An 18,487-nucleotide genomic window follows, 5' to 3' on the forward strand; every position below is an offset into this window, starting at 1 on the left:
GCAGTAAAGTTTTAAATTGACTTCAACGTGTGTATATGAACATGAGCTACCAAAGAAGAAGTTTGTACAGTTCCACCATTCTACCCTTGCCCCTTTCTGCTCTGCTGTTCAATACAATCAAAGCTCAGCTTATATCTTACCAATTTTTCCATCCTCTTGTCCTCTGATCTTAGCAATAAGACTGTAAGTTTATGATTATGGTTGAATCGTGAGTTAGCCCCTCATGTCTGCAGCACCGTTCACAGCTAGTTGTTTACCTCAGCACCAATTTCCAGCACTAAGCACATACCTCTCTGTTAAACAAGCACAATGGCCAAGCTTTCACAGCTTCTGGTTATTATTAAAGTTCATCACCCTCTGAATAAAGCAATCCTAATGGAAATGGCCTGTCTTTTATTATCAAACTGTGTTCCCTGATCCCAGGCTCCCCTGTCAGGGGAAGCATCAAATGTGGATTCAAATAACCATATAACAATTACAGCATGAAAACAGGCTATCTCGGCCCTTCTAGTCTCTTTAAGAATTGTTCAGTTTCAATAAGATCTCCTCTCCTAATTCTAAACTGAACAATATTATACCAATCCATCAGTTCCACTTCATATGTCAAAGTATACCAGCCCTAGAAATTCTCCCTTTACCCTCTCCCAATCAAGCAGAAAATAAAAAGGTTTAAGAACAATTACTACTAGCTTCTTTCCTTCTGTTATTAAGCTCTTGAATGGGCCTCTTCTAGGATAAACTCCTGTTCTCTCAATTTACCTTCCCATCCCATTAAACATTATTGTGCAGTGGATTGGTGTTGGCCTAAAATGTCTACTGTTTATTCTCTTCTATGGATGCTGCCGGACCTGCTGAAATCCCCCAGTATTTTGTAATGTTCCTCAAGATTTGCTCATTATTTGTCTATCTGCACTGGATTTTCTCTGTAACTGTTGCACAACATTGTGTATTCTGCTGCGTTCACCAGCAACCTTGATGTGTGTTGATTGTGTATTCTGGTTTGTTTTCCTTCTCCATGTGCTTGTTCTGTCTGGATGGCATGCAAACAAAAGCTTTTCCTTGCATCTCGGTACTTGTAACATTAATAAGCCAATTATCACTATTTGGTTTAGCAAGAACTTAGAAGAGAGTGAAACTTGGAAAGGCTGTGAGGTTTCAATAAATTTTCAGACAGTTTCAAGCAGTTGCCTCACTCATAAGACCAAAATAATAACATACAAACTCATGTGCAACCAAAGGTAATTTTATAATCGTGTGCCTTACTCACCAGAGATTTGTTTCTTATTTAGTCCAGCACAAAACCAAAATCAAGTAGGATACTAAATAGTGAACTTGAAGATGACAATGGCAATAAAAAGAAAACATTTTTTTCCTGGTCGCGAAGGAGCCTGGGACGAATTCAGAAGAGGAAAGACAATGGGGACTCGCGTGCTGGTGAGTTTTGTTAATCTTGCACATATTACAGTGGTGCTAAAATCTGCCTTTTTTAACCTTGGTAAAGGCAGACTGATAGAGAGAAAGGGAAGACAGAATATTAGAGCAAATAGATTGTAAGAGCTTCTGTAGTGATGCAGTAAAGAAACTGGAGAGGATAAGTGTTCCTTTAAAGACATGGCAGAATTTATAATGGAGAATAAGGAAATGTAGGGGAGGACAACAACTTGTCTTTGAAGTTTGCTCCAATAAGAAACTGCAGAAATACAAGAGAATCAAGAGTCTCGAGAGAATGAGGAACCGAACTGAATTGAATTAGTAAAGAAGTGCCAGATAAGTTTGTGAGATTGAAGCTGAGATATCCCAATATTCAGATGATCAACACCCTAGAGTTTTGAAAAGCTGCACAGATTGATAAGGTGGTAAAGAAAGCAGATGGCATTCTTGCCTTTACTCATCAGGGAATTGAGTTCAAGAGTCAGGAAATTACATTGCAGCTTCATAAAACTAGTGAGGATTGAGAGCAGGGTGAGTATTTAAAGGAAACTTTCAGTGCAAATCTAAGTGACTAAGAACATGGCAAGTGGAGTGTAATTGTAAATTGGTACAGTGTAAAGCTTTGTTTCGCTTGCTATCTATACAGATAATTTCATTACAGTGTGTTGAGGTTCTGCAGTACCAGAGAAAAGCAATAACAGACTGCAGGAGAAGGCATAACAGCAACAGAATACGTGCATTACAAGCAGACGGTAAGGTGCAAGGTCATAATGAGGTAGACTGCGAGGTCAAATGTCCATTGTATTGTCCAAAGGGACTGTTCAATATTCTTATAACAACAGGTTGGGCCTGGTGGCTTCTATCCTGTTGTTGTATGAAAAGTTTTGAGGCCATGCACAAAATGGGAAGGGGGGTGGTGGGATGGTGGCTGGGTGCTTTTTAACTGTTGAGAGACTGGAAAATATTGATGTTGAAACAGACCTAGGAGCACACAAATCACTGAATGTTAACATGCAAATACAGCAAGTAATTAGAAGGCAAATGGTATTTTAAGGATTAGCTTTATTTGTCACATGTACGTCAAAACATAAAGTGAAATATGTTGTTTGTGTCAACAAACAACAGAGTGCAACTGTGGCCAAGCTTCCAGCACCAACATAGCATGCCCACAGCTTACTAATGCATACATCTTTGGAATGTGGGAGCACCCAGAGGAAACCCACACGATTACAGGCAGAAGGTACAAAGTCCTTACAAACAATAGCGGGAATTGAACTCTGATCACTGGTGCTGTAAAGTGTAACACCAGCCCCTATGTTACCAGGCCATCTGGGCCTCTGTTACTGGAGGATTTGAGATTGCTGGTAAAGATGTACCAACTTTGATATATTTGTGGACCCTGGGGCTAACTGCTGTGTTACTGTACCAGCTGGGCTTTTATTACCGGAGGATTTGAGTCTGCTGGTAAAGATGTACTAACTCTGGTAATCATAACACAGAGATTCTGCAGATGCTGGAAATCAAGAGCAACACAGACAAAATACTGGAGGAACTTAACAAGTCAGTCAGCATCTATGGAAATGAATAATCAATCAACGTATATTGGGCCAAACCCCTTCACTAGGAATTCAAAGGAAGGGGGAAGATGCCAGAATGAGAGGCTGGGTGGAGAGGAAGGACTACAAACTAGAAGGGTGATAGGTGAAGCCAGGTAGGTGGGGAAGAAATAAGAAGCAGGGAGGTGATAGGTGGAAAAGGTAAACCACTGAAGAAGAAGGAATCTGATAGGAGAGCAGAATGGACCATGGGAGAAAGGGAAGGAGCACGGGGCACCAGGGGTGGTGATGGGCAGGTGAGGCGAACTGGAGAGTTAAGAAGGAAGCTGGAGATGAGAATGAAAGAAGAGGGAAGGGAAGGGGAACCATTACCAGAAGCTAGAGAAATCGATCTGCCCTTCCTCCTTCCCTTTTCACTCATAGTCTATTCTCCTCTCCTATCAGATTCCTTCTCCCTCTCCTGTTCTCACCTATTGCCTGCCAGCCTGTACTCCTTCCCCTCCTCCCAGCTTTTTATTCTGGCTCTTTCCCCTTCCCTTCCGGTCCCAATGAAGGTTCTTGGCCTGAAACATTGTCTATTCCTCTCCATAGGTAACCTGCCGAGGTCCTCCAGCATTTTGTGTGTGTTGTTCTAACTTTGATACATGCTGGTAAAGTTACATTTTCACAAAATGGCATAGCTAGTAGAGCTGTTGACATGCAACTCCAGCACTCCGGACTCAGCTTTAACCTCAGATGCTCTCAGTGTGGAGTTTGAACATTCTCCAGAGACCGCATGGGTTTCTTCCCACATCCCAGAAATGTGCAAGTTGATGGGTTAATTTGCTGCTTGTGTGTAGATGTGACAGAATCTGAGGGGAATTGATGGGAATGTGGGTAAATTCGAAGGGTTCTGAAGAGCTCCTTGAAGTTAATGCGGTGAATATTGTTTTACTCACTAGACCTCTCTGCAAGTAATGGGCTGCTTCCATGGCATCGGGAATCCTTTGGATCAACATCTTCATCCACTAGCACTGAGTTGATAACGGTTGGCAGTCCAGGAAATAACAGACAAGAGGTTAGTGCAAAAAAAAAAGAGCTGGTAGCTGTCCCACTGTTCTAGAGGTGCTTCTGCTGAGCATCTGATTCTTAAACACTTTTGAACTCATTTGTTAATAATGTTTCAGCAGCTCTGGTTTACATTAGGATTAGAAAGGAATCTCTAAATCTGTTTATTTCAAAATTACTCAATATAAGTACTTGGAATGCTGGTAGAAGGTATGTTTCGTATATCTCAGATCCATTCAAGGTTTAATAAAGCCACTGGCACTTCAGTGGTAGAAGGGGCATTACAATTCACTACATTCTTCATAAGACCATAAAACATAGGATCAGAATTAGGCATCAAGCTCTGCAATTCTATTATGGCTGATGTATTTTACCTCTCAACATCCTGCCTTCTCCCCGTAACCTTTAATGCCCATACTAATCAAGAACCTATCAACTTCTGCTTTAAATATACCCAATGACTTGGTCTCCACAACCATCTCTGGCAATGAATTCTGTAAATTCACCACCCTTTGGCTAAAAAAAGTTGTCCTCATCTCTGTTCTAAAGAGATGTCCTTGTATTCTGAGGCTGTGCCCTCTGGTTCTATTCTTCCCCACTATTGGAAACATATTCTCCACCATACGCTTTTTTCTGAGCCTTTCAATAGTTTCATTGGGGAGAGCAACCCTCTGTGGTGATCCCCTCAGAAGTGTACATGGGGGTGGACTTTGGGAGAAGTACATCACAATCAGATTGCCCTATTAAAGTTCACTTAAAATGCACATTGGGTTGATTTCAATCAAGATGCCACGTTAAACTGATGTTTATCAAGGAATTGACAGCTTGAGAGTAGGATAAAGGGATCAAGGTAATAGGGAAACGAGCAGATTAAAACTGACGTTGAATATTTTACATTATTGTAACAAATCTTGTGTCTTATTCAGAGATCATTAACATGCTTGAATGTCCTAAATATACAGTACGTAAACTGTTATGCTAAAGAATTGTATAATTCACAAGCTCATGAAATGATCAATTAAAATATCCAGTCCTGACTTCCCAACCTGCTGCCCCCACGCACTCTGAAACCTTTAACATCTCTGCCAATCCTAACCGCATACCCAATCCCACCATCAGTGTACTTCTGATTCTGTCATCCTCCCTGCCAGTTGTTCAGAGCTCACCTCCAGGAAAGAAGTACCTGTAGCACAATTTGACTGCCAATACATATATCTGGGTTTTACCAATATCTGGGTTTGAGACCCAGGTGTCAACTGTTTATTCCTCTCCATAAATGTTGCCTGACTTGCTGAGTTCCTCTAGTATTTTGTGTGTGTTGCTCAAGACCCAAGATGAGAATTTCTAGACCATAGTGTGATCTTCTGCATCAGTGTTTTGATGAATTAAGTAGTTTAATCTAAAAAAACACACTGTGCTAAACGTTCTACACTTTTTAAAGTTAACTGGTACAATAGTCAGCCACGCATGTGTATGCATTCACGCAGATGTGCATACAGACAAAAACATATATGTACACAATATGATTGTGATACTTTGACTATTTTTTGACAACTTCCCACATTTTTGTGAATGTTTTCAACTCCAACTATCACAAATTGTCAACTGAATTTCTTTTATTCTTTAAGTTTTAAGTTCAAAGTTAGGTAAATTTATTATCAAAGTGTGTATGTGTTACCATACACTACTTTGAAATTCATTTCTTGTATACATTTACAGGAAGAAAAGAAATGCAATAGAATTTATGGAAAACTATACTTAAAGAAAGACTGACAAACAGCCAATGTGCAAAAGAAGATAAACTATGAAAATAAAATACTGAGTATGTGTGTTGAAAAGAGTCCTTGAAAGATGAGTCTGTAGGTTGTAGAATCGATTCAGAGTAGTGGTGATTGAAGTTATTCACGCCGGCTCAGAAGCCTGATAGCTGTAGGGTAATAACTGTTCCTGAACCTGGTGATGTGGGACCTAAGGCTTCTGTACTTCCTGCCCAGTCATTATCGCAAGAAGAGATGGTGGGGGTCTTTATTGATGGATGCTGCTTTCTTGTGGCAGTGCTCAATGTAACTATACAACTGTACTTAGTGGTGGGAAGGGCTTTTCCTGTGATGGACTGGGCTGTATCCACCACTTTCTGTAGCCTTTGTGATGCAACCAGTTAGGATACTCTCCACTGTGCATCTATAGAAGTTTGTCAAAGTTTTGTTGACATGCGAAACTACAGACTTCTAAGAAAATATAGGTGCTGTTGTGCCATCTTTGTGATGGCTTTTACGTGCTGATCCCAGGACTGCTCCTCTGATATGATAACACCAAGGAATTTAAAACTACTGACCTCTCCACCTCTCCATCTAGGGGTAATGCTGGGTTAAAGTCTAATATTACAAATTTTATTCCATTTGCTTGTTTGTTATTCAATTCTCATTGAAAATCTCCTTTCTCCTAAAGTTTGATTCCATCAAAGTGCCTGTGACAGAGAGAGAAAAGTCTTCAAAGCACTGCACTGTGATTCTTCCTGATGGTTCCTCGCACACAGTTTCTATTCAGTCTGGTGTTACTATTCGGCAACTGTTGACTGATCTGTGTGAAAAGCTGCAGGTCCAGTTAGCAGCTGTAGACCTCTTTCTGGTTGGAGGTGACAAGGTACGTGAAGTTGCTTTGTGCATCCTTTCCAGCCTACTGAAAAATGAGTTAAGTTGGTATCAGCACAATTCCCCCTTCTCATGGACATAAAATGTAAAATGAGAGAAGATGTTAAAATTCAAAGTAAATTTATTGTCAAAGTACTTGTATGTCACCATATACCACCTTGAGATTCATCTTCTTGCAGGCATTCACAGTAGAACAGAGAAAGACAATAGGATAAATGAAAAACAGCCAATGTGCAAAAGAAGACAACTGCACAAATAATATAAATAAATATACAAATAAACGAACAGATAATACTAAGAAAATGAGTTGTAGAGTCCTTGGAAGTAAGATCATAGGTTGTGGAATCAGTTTCGAGTTGAGGTGGGTGAAATTGTCCACAGTGATTTAGGAGGCTGATGGTTGAAGAGTAATAACTGTTCCTAAACTTGGTGGTGGTTTGGGACCTAAAGCTCATGTACCTCCTTAGCAGTGAGAAGAGGGCATGGCCTGGATGGTGGAGGTCCTTGTTGATGGTCACTGCTTTCTTGTGGCTGTGCTCCTTCTAGATATGCTCAGTGCTGGTGAGGGTTTTGCCTGTGATGAAGTGAGCTGTATCCACAACTTTTTTAGGCTTTTCCGTTCATGGGCATTGGTGTTTCCATACCAGGCAGTGATGTAACCTGTCAAGGTACTGTCCAGTGTGCATCATTAGAAGTTTTTGAAAGTTTTAGATGACATGCCAGATCTGCGCAAACCTCTAGAGGTGCTGTCGTGCCTTTTTTGTGATGGTATTTGCATGCTGTTTCACATTTAGGCTGTTGAGACTTTCACAATGCAGTTGGGGATTGATTTAAATTAAATAATTGTTTGCTGTATTTTCCAGAGCTCAGGAAATCTGGCATTGAAATGGAGTCCACAGCTGCTGATGGCAGAAGGCTATGCCTTTTGCATTGCTGTGACACTCAAGAATTGAAAGTTACCTCATCAATAGAGTTCTCTCACTTTCTCCTGAAATGATCAGGAGCAAACCCTCCAATCCCTTCCCTACTTCCAAGTGCCGCTTCCTTTTTTGCCACCCACCCCAGAACAGAAGATAACAGTTGCAATAACAACATATGTTTCATTAGAACCAAGCTTGCAGGGTTTCCCACATACTTTTCTAAAGCCTCTCTATAAATATCACAACCACTGATTTAGTTGGTTTGGAGTGTATGTTAATCCGTAACAGCATCGACTTGCATTTATAAAGTGCCTTAAACATTGTACACATGTCATAGATTAATAGGTCAAAGCAACTGCAGAGCTGTACCAGCAGAATTAACTGAAAATGTCATACCGAGATTTTCAAGAGGTCTTTGGATGTGAAGAGAAACCAAGGGTGAAGTTAAGGAGAAAGCTTTAGAGTTTAGGCAATGATAAGGAAACACACAATCTGCTGGATAAACTCAGCACGTCGAGCAGCACCAGTGAGAGGAAAGAAAATTTTAGCATTTCAGGTTGAAATCTTGCTTCAAGACTGAGAGCGGAGAGGGGAGTGGCAAGAAGAGATTTGGACATGGTTGCTGGACTGTTGAGTAGTGTAAGATGACTCCAACCATCAACAGTTTCTGTCCTTCTATTGATGCTGCTTGACCTGCTGAGTTCATCCAGCAGATTGTGCATTGCTCCAAACTCCAGCATCTGTAGTCTCTTGTGTCCACAAAGATAAGTGAAGCCTTTGCTATTAAAGCTGAGTGAATGAATAGTTAGATATCCAAAAGAGGTCAGAGTAGAGGATACATATTGTCCATAGGGTAATTAAATTGTGAAGGAATTCCAGGTGACTGTTTTGAATTATTCAGAATGTTTTACAGGGAACCATTAGATATCGACAAAGCAACAGAACGTAGGATTGAGTGCCGATAGGAGAACTTGTGGATGACCTTGCATTACCATCACATACGTATGAGCAGGTGCAAAAGAAAACTCCGTGCCTGTGTACATATGGTGGACAGGGTTGGACTCGAAACAGCCAGAGAAAGACTGAGACAATGACCATCAATGTAGACTCTGCTCGTCCTATCAAGGCATATGCTGTTGACTTACTCAGCACCACTGGATTCACCTAGCTGGGCAGCATCATTTGGCAAGATGGTGGGACCAAGGATGACATTTAGTGCAAATTCAGCAAAGTTAGAAATGTCTTCAGATTAATGAGCAAAATATGGGGATCAACCAAGTATACCGAGGGAGTTAGATATGGCCCTTGTGGCTAAAGGGATCAGGGGGTATGGGGGGAAGGCTGGTACAGGGTTCTGAGTTGGATGATCAGCCATGATCGTACTGAATGGTGGTGCAGGCTCGAAGGGCCGAATGGCCTACTCCTGCACCTATTTTCTATGTTTCTATGTTTAGCATCCACACCAAGGTGAAGCTGTACCAGAGCTGTGTTCTCTCCACACTCTTGTACGAGTCAGAATGCTGGTGCATGACAGAGAACGACCTTGCCAAGCTGTCATCGTTCCACACCATGAGCCTCCAGAAGATCCTCTGTATTTTCTGGCCAATAAAGATCTCCAACCACTGCCTACTCCTTCAGTGTCACCAAGAGGACATGGCCACAATCATCATGAGGAAAGGTTGGAGACGGATTGGGCCTGTGATAAGAAGAGAGGCCAACTTCATCATCTAGGCAACACTTCATTAGGCCCCTGAAGGATGCAGGAAATGTGGGAGACCAAAGACAACTTGGTGCCATACTGTAGAGACAGAAATGAGGACCCAGAACCACACCTAGGGCAGAATAGAGAAAATGACTAAGGACAGACAGAAATGGAGGATCTTCATTGCTGCCCTAAATGCCAGTGGCATAATAGGCAGTAACTAACTAGGAGACTACCAAGCAGAGCTTTAGAGAAGTTGAGTTCGCACATGACAACAATGTAAAGAAAGCAGATAGAGTTCAGGAGTTGTAGGGATAGTAATGAAAATGAATATTGGAAAAGCAGGAAGGCAGTCACAAAGAAGGAGTATTAAATGGCAGGAAAGGTGTGTAGAAAAGTGCAAAATTGAACAAGAGAAGCAGAAAAAGAATTCCAGGCTGAGTTACAGAGCATCTGCTGGAGGACCAGGGAATGGTAAATGCAAAGCCCTTGTTCAAAAAGGGATATATGGACAATCCAGCTGGTAAGTCTTGCCTTGGTGGTGGTGAAGCTTTTAGGAATAGAAAAAAAAAAGTAATAGATACTGTACGAGATTTGCTAAAGGAAAATTAGGTTAGCTAACCTGATTAATTTTTTTGATGAGTTAACAGGGAGGTGAAGGAAATGTGGCTTAAAGTCAAATGTACAGATTTACAAAATGTGTGAAATAAGGTTCTGCTTAGCAAAATTGAAATACTTGGAAAATCAGGTAACTAACAATATCAATAATGTTGGCTTTGAGGCAGAAAGCAGAGGGTTGTGATAAACAGTTATCCAGAAGTAAATTACTACAGGTGTTAGGAAACTGAAATCAAACAGAAAACGTTGCAAGTAGTCCGATAGGCAATATTTGTAGAGGTAAAAACATAATTAAAGTTTCAGGTTGATGAAGTATGAAAGGTCATTGACTTGAAACATTACTCTGTCTCTCTCTCCATAGATGCTGTCGGGCCTGCTGAGAAATTCTAGTATTTTCTCTTTAGTATCTGTATTGAATTGTTACTTTTCAGATTGGAGGATGTGATTAATGGTGATTTCCAGGGGTCATTCCAGAGACCTTTCCAAATGTTAGTTCAGATGAGCATGGTAGGTAAGATCACCAAATGACACGAAGTTTGGAAGTGTGGTAAACAGTAAGGAGGATAGTAGTAGGCTTCAAGAAGATGTTGGATAGTTTAGTGGATTGGTGAAATTGAATGGGAAACTCCACTAATGTCTTGGTCTGAAATATCAACTGCTCAATCCCCACCAAACATGCTGCCTGACCTGCTGAGTTCCTTTAGCAATTTGTGTGCGTTACCAAGTAATGTATTTTGGCTTGAAAAACATTATAGATGTGAATGGTCAAATCAGCCTTATATTTATATCAAGTCAAGTCACTTTTTATTGTCATTTCGACCATAACTGTTGGTATAGTACACAGTAAAAACGAGACGTTTTTCAGGACCATGGTGCTACATGAAACAATACAAAAACTACACTGAACTACGTAAAACAACACAAAAACTACACTAGACTGCAGACCTACCCAGGACTGCATAAAGTGCGCAAAACAGTGCAGGCATTACAATAAATAATAAACAAGACTATAGGCACAGTGGGGGGCAGTAGGTTGGTGTCAGTCCAGGCTCTGGGTATTGAGAAGTCTGATGGCTTGGGGGAAGAAACTGTTACATAGTCTGGTCGTGAGAGCCCGAATGCTTCGGTGCCTTTTGCCAGATGGCAGGAGGGAGAAGAGTTTGTATAAGGGGTGCGTGGGGTCCTTCATAATGCTGTTTGCTTTACGGATGCAGTGTGTGGTGTAAATGTCTGTAATGGCGGGAAGAGAGACCCCGATGATCTTCTCAGCTGACCTCACTATCTGCTGCAGGGTCTTGCGATCCGAGATTTCCGAACCAGGCAGTGATGCAGCTGCTCAGGATGCTCTCAATACAACCTCTGTAGAGTGTGGTGAGGATGGAGGGTGGGAGATGGACTTTTCTCATTCTTCGCAGAAAGTAGAGACGCTGCTGGGCTTTCTTTGCTATGGAGCTGGTGTTGAGGGACGAGGTGTCTTATATGGTCTTATTTTCTGAATGCCATCTTCTCACAAGACATTTGTCACTGACTTCTCTGAAACAATTCTTTGGCACTTGTATTTCCTACTCAATAGAACTTTTACTGCAAAGGAGACTTAGATCATAAGATCAGTTCATTTGGCCCATCGAGTCTGCTCCGCCATTCCATCATGGCTGATTAATAATCCTTCTTAACCCTATTTTCCTGAACTTCTCCCTATAGCCTTTGACACTCTGACTAATCAAGAGCCTTTCAGCCACTGCTTTAAATATACCCAATCACATGGCCTCCACAGGTGTCTGTGGCAATGAATTCCAATGATTCACTACGCTCTGGCTAAAGAAATTCCTCCTCATCATTGTATTCTAACACTGTGCCCTCTAGTCCTACAATTCCCCACAGGAAACATCCTCTCCATGTCCACTCTATCTAGGCCTTTGAATATTTATCAAGAGTCTCCTTATTCTTCTAGACTCTAGTGAGTAGAGGCCCAGTGCTATCAAAAGCTCCTTATACCTTAACTCTTTCATTTCTGGCTTCAAGTCCTGGACTTGATCAAGTGAATATTTTGACTAAGTTTAATTCTGCCGGCTTTGAATTTTTTTTCTTTAAGCCTCTTGTACTTGATCAAGACTGCTGCACATTAATATCAAGGGAGGTTCGAATAGAGAAACGAACGCTATTTCGGTAAGTAAATGTATTGCGGTTCTTGTAGAACTATTCCATAATATCATCGTTGATTTGTGTGGTAACACCATTAAAGCATCTTAATTTGGTTGCCATAATACCAATGCCAGTCAAAAATCAATAAAGCCCAGCTTTCAAATTTTTATATGATCTACATTTTAAAGATTGCATCAACAAAACAGAATTGAATACATTTTGAATAAAGCATTAGAGTATTAAATTGATTTACTGTTAGACTTTTTGCTTGAAGGATGTCTGTGTTACATTTGTAGTCACATATATACTTAGTGGCTACTTTATTAGATACATCTGTACACCTGCTTGTTAATGTAAATATCTATTCGGCCAATTGTGTGGCACAACTCAGTGTATAAAAGCATGCAGACATGGTCACGAGGTTCAGTGGTTGTTTAGAGCAAACATCAGAATGGGGAAGAAATGTGATCCAAGCGACTTTGACTGTGGAATGGTTGTTGGTGACAGCTGTGTTGGTTTAATCTCTTGGGATTTTCACGCACAACAGTTTCAAGAGTTTACAGAGAATAGTGTGAAAAAATGTGAGTGACAGCTCTGTGGGTAAAAATGCCTTGTTAATGAGAGAGGTCAGAAGAAAATGGCCAGGGTGGTTCAAGCTGACAGGAAGGCAACAGTAACTGAAATACCTCAAATAACCGTGCAATACAACAGTGGTGTGAAGAAGAGCATCTCTGAATGCACAACAGGTCGAACCTTGAAGTGGATGGGCTACAGCAGCAGGAGATCACACCAGGTTCCCCAAACACTGGTTTGTTCCACTGTAGCAATGGATTGCATTGGTAAAGGTTAAATGGGAAAATAACACCTCTTTACGTGCACAATCAATACTAGAACAAAATTGAAAGAGGTTATGAAATAACTATGGTAAAGAAAAACAAAAGTTACTAATTTTGAAAATCCTTAGAAGTTGCATACTTAAAAGCAGAGAGGTTGAAAGCAGATGGTTAAAATATGACAATACCCTTTCTTTTATTTTCAGACTCGACCTTGTTCCTATAAATAGATCAGTTGGTTTAAAGGCCAAACCTACCAAACCGGTGACGGAAGTACTCCGACCTGTGGTGGCCAAGTATGGCTTGAATCTTGGTGAATTAGTGGCCAGAATTGTGAGTATGTAAGCATAATAAAGAAACCCCTTTCCTCCAGTTCTTTAACAAGCAGCACACCCAGAAGTTAAAGCACTCTTATGTCAGTAGAGACAGACATCTGTGACCTGGGGTAAGTGTAGCAGTAGGCTTCAAAGGTCCTGACCGAGAATGGTGGAAAGGATGTATAGGTGTGGATTGGAGGAAGGTGGCGTAGAAGATGCAAAGGGCAATATGAACGTGGTGAGCCCTAGGGTTTGTTTCAGTTCTCCTTGACTCCATAAGAAAAAAAATCTGTAATTGCATCCCATTGTTTCTCTGAGGGCAAAATACTTTGTAAATTATATTTGTTTAATATAATATGGCTTTCATCTGTCAGGATGTCATGTCGTAGTTGTACAAGACGTTGATGAGTTCTCATTTGGAATATTGTGTTCAGTTTTGTGTCCAATTGTAGACTATCCTGTGTTTTGTACATTTGTAACATGACATCCCAATTCCTGTACTCAAATGACATGAGATTCACCAGGTGATAGAATTATCAGTGGGGAATACTTTGGGAACAATGACCGTAATTCATAAAATTTCAAATAACAGAATGGTAGAAGAATTCAGAAGGGCAGTCAGCATCTGTGAAGGCAAAAGGTGTAAGTTAATGGTTCGGCTGTAAAAATATAGGCAGCAGGTGCCCGAGTTATTTCAACACTACTAAATAGTAATAAATTTCAGACATTTGTATATGCATCTGTCTTGGATCACATATTCTACCTAGAAGGCATGTTGAAAGCTCAATGCATGATCAGGAGGAAATAGTCACTTAAGATTTTTTTTACATTTATTTAGTTCTTCAACTAAAACTGCTGACCTGGCCCTTATGATGAATTGAATGTAGCCGGATGTTCAAAATTCGTGATAGACGTGGATATTTCAGATTCATTTATCAGGAAATGTTCAATATGACAATGCAAAAATAATGCTTTAATTAAATCAATTCTCAAAAAGATAACTCCCTCAAAATTATTTAACTAGAGCATTTTTAGTTAAGCTATCCAAGAGCAATAAGCCATATAACCACCCACTTACACCATTACAATGCTGTCTAAAGTGGCACCATGTTAAGTTATAAATAACTCGCCATGTGCAATGTTATAGGCAATCTGCTTAGTAATGGGTTTAAACTCATTTCTTTGTGTCCTGTTCCTGTAAATGTAATAAATCATGTGAAAGTTTCCCCATTGGAGTGATGCAATTTCAATCACAGTTTGCTTCACCATTCAACTTGCCTTGATTTACTTGCTGTTACTTCACTTCGCTAGTTCATGTTTCCGAAGGAAGAGGCACCTTGTCCGAACAGCATTTCCAAGCTAGCTTCCTTTACAACAATTTATAATGACCTTTACCCCCACATCCGGGCAATTTCAGTCTCCAGTGGTAACTGGATCCAAGTCTTTTCAGCATGTTTAAAATTATTAGTTACATATGTAAGGTCTGTAGTTTAACCAGAATATAGCAAAACAGACAAGCAGGAAAAAGTACATAATAGCTATCTGAGCACATGGGCTTAGATTGCCATCTTGTGTTCTATATTCCTGAGGAACTTTCTTCTTTTGTTCATAGATTTTACTGAGAGACATGCACTGTGCTATGTTTTCATTCTGTAGAACGGAGAATCTGAAGTGCTAGATCTTGGAGTTCCTATATCTAACCTAGATGGACACCGTGTTGTTCTTGATGTTGCAGATCCTATTAAGGGGAAAGGTATGCAGAGTCTACGAAATTTAAGTTGTTCCCGTCGAACAGTTATTTCTTTAAAATATATGCCTATTACAGTTTAAAGTAATTACATGTTACATAATTTTGCCAAGTAATTTTATTTACCTGCTGCTTGTTTGACTCAATTTTGTCAAGAAGATAAGAAATGAAATGCAAAGAGTTAACAATGATAGAGTAAAATAATTGCACGGTTTTTATCAATAACCAAAAGCATACTTGCATATTAAAACCTGCAAATGTTGGAAATGCAACTACCTCTGTCCGGTTCTTTTTAGGTCATCCTTTGTCAATCTGCTCTGATGCTAAGTGCCAACCCTTTTCCTCACTGGCTGCTTTGCTTATTCCCTTTGCTGCTACAGGACTGTTAAGCTTCCCACAATTGGCTCACTCTGTATCCATGGTTCCACTGCCATTGTTGCAAAACATTCTTTGCTCAGGTCTCTACCCATACATATACACTCAGTGGCCACTTTGCTAGGTACATCTGCACACCTGTTTATTCAGCCAATCGTGTGGCAGCAATTCAATGCATAAAAAGATGCAGATGTTCAGTTGTTGCTCGGACCAAACATCAGAATGGAGAAGGAATGTGATCTAAGTGATTTTGATTGTGGAATTATTGTTGGTGCCAGATGGGGTGGTTTGAGTATCTCAGAAATTACTGATCTCCTTTGATTTTCATGCACAACAGTCTCTAGAGTTTACAGTGAATGGTGTGAAAAACAAAACAAAAGAAAATCCAGTGCGCGTTAGTTTTGTGGGTGACAATGTCTTGTGAATGAGAGAGGTCAGACGAGAATAATTCAAGCTGACAGGAAGGTGACAGTAAGTCAGATAAGCAGGCATAACAACAGTGGTGTGCAGACAAGTATCTCTGAACACACAACACATTGAACTTTGAAGTGGATAGGCTACAGCAGCAGAAGACTACGAACAGAAGGTACTTAATAAAGTGGCCATTGAGTGTATATGTGGCATTTTCCTAGGATCAACATTATGCTTTCCTCAGTGTTTGATACTCGATCCAAACTAGTCTCATTTGCCAGCATCTGGCCCACAGCTTTCTAAACCTTTCCAAGCCTGTCCAACTGTTCTTCATAAGTTGTTGTTGTACCTGCTTCAACCATTTCCTCTGGCAGCATGTTCCACAGACATACTGCACCATCCTATGCATGTACAGTACGTGGAACATGCTGAGGAAAATATGGAAAATTTGTTCCTTGTTCCTATTAAAGCTCTTCCCTCTCACCTGAAACTATGCCCTCTAGTTCTTGATTTTCCAGTCCTGGGGAAAAGAGGCATAGATAGCAATCTTTCTATCGATGCCTCTCATGATTTTACATAAACCTATAAGATCATCCCTGTTGCACTGTAATGAATAAAATCCTAACCTTACCGAACGTCATGAAAGAAGTATCATTGGAAACAAAAAAAAGGCTGGAGGAACCCAGAGTCTTCGGCACTTTATGCTTTCGATTCCAGCATCTGCAGTCCTTTGTGTCTCCAAATATAATCATCTACCTGAAGTAAGTATAAAAAAATCGGGTAAATTCTTTCTTTTATCACCAATCCAAATTTCATCTCCAAATGCTTCTAGCAGGAACATGCACTTACTCCCAAACCTCTACATTCCCTGCAGGAACCATGCAATCTGTGACACTGCAGACAAATCTGGTTGCACTTTGAATAATGTTGCTAACATTATTTGCCCTGTAATTTATCAAAAAGAAAATAATCAGTCAAATTGTCATTTAAATACAGACAGACAGAAGAACACAGGAGAGAAAGTCAGCTCTTCCAACAATGTCACACTAAGTCAAGCTGAAAAGGTAAACCTTATTTTTAGATACAGTTAATTATATGTTATTGATTTTTCAAACAAAATAGTGTTTAGGAAAGAATAATATCAAAGTAGTGTTTATTTTCATGTTTGCATAGGTGCAATGAAAAACTTGTGGCAGCATCACAGGCACATAGCATAATATAAACAGCATTCACAAGGATCACATAATTAAATGCTACTTTTACATGAAAAACACAATTAGAACATGAAAAAAGAGTAAAATCCATTTTAGTGCAAAGTGGTCAAAATGTACTTGGTGTTTAAACTGTAGTGATTAGCATTTTACCATTTGGTTTAATAGCCAAATAGTCGAGGGGAAGTAACTGTTCCTGAACCTGGTAGTGTAAGACTTTGGGCTTCTGCCCGATGGGCGCTGCAACAAGACGCATGGCCTGGATGGAATATGAAGGAAATTATGTGCTTTGGTTTCATTCACCCTGATAGATATCAGTAATTTCTGCTGATGTTTTCATATTAACATTAATCTTCATAAGTATTGTTAATGCTTATTTTTATTTTATTGAAATTATATTTTTAGTTCAGTTATGCTTTCTACTCCATTCTTAATTTATATTGTCCCTTATTAGATTGCATCTTCAGGTTATATTTATAAAGCTGCTGATGTTTTCAGATACATTATATCTCTCATTTACACAAATCAATTTTAACAATACCAGAATGACGGAAGACCTCTGGGAAAACCTCCTTCGGTGAAAGTGAAAGGAGAGAATGGAAAACCTTCCAAAGATGCACAACTTTTTAAGAAAGAAGAATTAATTCAAAGGACAAGTAGAAAGAAGCAGCCAAAGTTAAATATGGATGAGGTGGAAGGTAAATTACTTAATTAAGTAAAAATCCAGAGAACACACTCCTAATTCCACCATACAGTCACAGAAGTTTAAGTTTCTTTTAATTGGAAAGAGTGGTATTCAGTAAATGTGACTTTGAAACTATTTGGATTATCACTAATGCTTAACAGCTTCAGTCACATAGGGAACCCTGCCTGGTTTGGCCCATATAGGACTGCAGTCCCATGTCAGTTTGCCCTTCAAAGTTACTACCAGGCTGTTCAATTAAGCAATGATCTAGAAACGTTTTTCCCAGGGCAGAAATGGCTAACACAAGGGGGCATAATTTTAAAGTGATTGGAGGAAAGAATGGGGGGGCGATGTCAGAGGTAATTTCCTTACACAGAGAGTGGTGGGTGCATGGAACACCCTGCTAGGGGTGGTGGTCGAAGCAGATACATGAGCAGGCATTTAAGAAACTCTTAGGTAGACGCATGGATAATAGAAAAATGGAGGGTTATATTGGAGGGAAAGGTTCAGTTGATTTTTGAGTAGTTTAAAAGGTGCTGAGAAGTCTGAACTGTGCTGTAATACTCTATGTTTTGCCACCGGGAATAACTTCGAGTAGGCAAAAGTACATGCATAACTTATGGACAGAGTGGAAGGCAATGAAAGCTTGCAGCAGAATCTGGACCAGCTAGAAAATGGGCTGAAAAATGGCAGGTGGAATCTATAACACAGACAAGTGTGAAGTGTTGCCCTTTGGGTAGGACTCACACAGTGAATGATAGGGGACTGAGGAGTGCTGTAGAACAAAGGAATCTGACAATGCAGATCCACAATTCCTTGAAAGTGGCGTCTTGGGTAAATA

The 18,487-nt window shown here is 40.1% G+C and overlaps 1 protein-coding gene across 1 annotated transcript in view; it reads left to right on the forward strand.

Annotated features, from left to right (window-relative positions):
* The window catches only part of rgs12b (regulator of G protein signaling 12b), a 159,540-nt gene that overhangs the window by 113,825 nt on the left and 27,228 nt on the right, over nt 1-18,487 (forward strand). Inside the window, exons 9-16 of the mRNA XM_072257618.1 lie at nt 1,290-1,434; nt 3,929-4,044; nt 6,483-6,677; nt 12,018-12,091; nt 13,107-13,233; nt 14,874-14,970; nt 16,747-16,814; nt 17,506-17,659. Of these exons, the coding sequence (XP_072113719.1) occupies nt 1,290-1,434; nt 3,929-4,044; nt 6,483-6,677; nt 12,018-12,091; nt 13,107-13,233; nt 14,874-14,970; nt 16,747-16,814; nt 17,506-17,659 (976 nt within the window). The remainder of the gene's footprint in view (nt 1-1,289; nt 1,435-3,928; nt 4,045-6,482; nt 6,678-12,017; nt 12,092-13,106; nt 13,234-14,873; nt 14,971-16,746; nt 16,815-17,505; nt 17,660-18,487) is intronic.

The sequence above is a fragment of the Mobula birostris genome, chromosome 5 (assembly GCF_030028105.1).
Source record: "Mobula birostris isolate sMobBir1 chromosome 5, sMobBir1.hap1, whole genome shotgun sequence".
NCBI classification, from domain to species: domain Eukaryota; kingdom Metazoa; phylum Chordata; class Chondrichthyes; order Myliobatiformes; family Myliobatidae; genus Mobula; species Mobula birostris.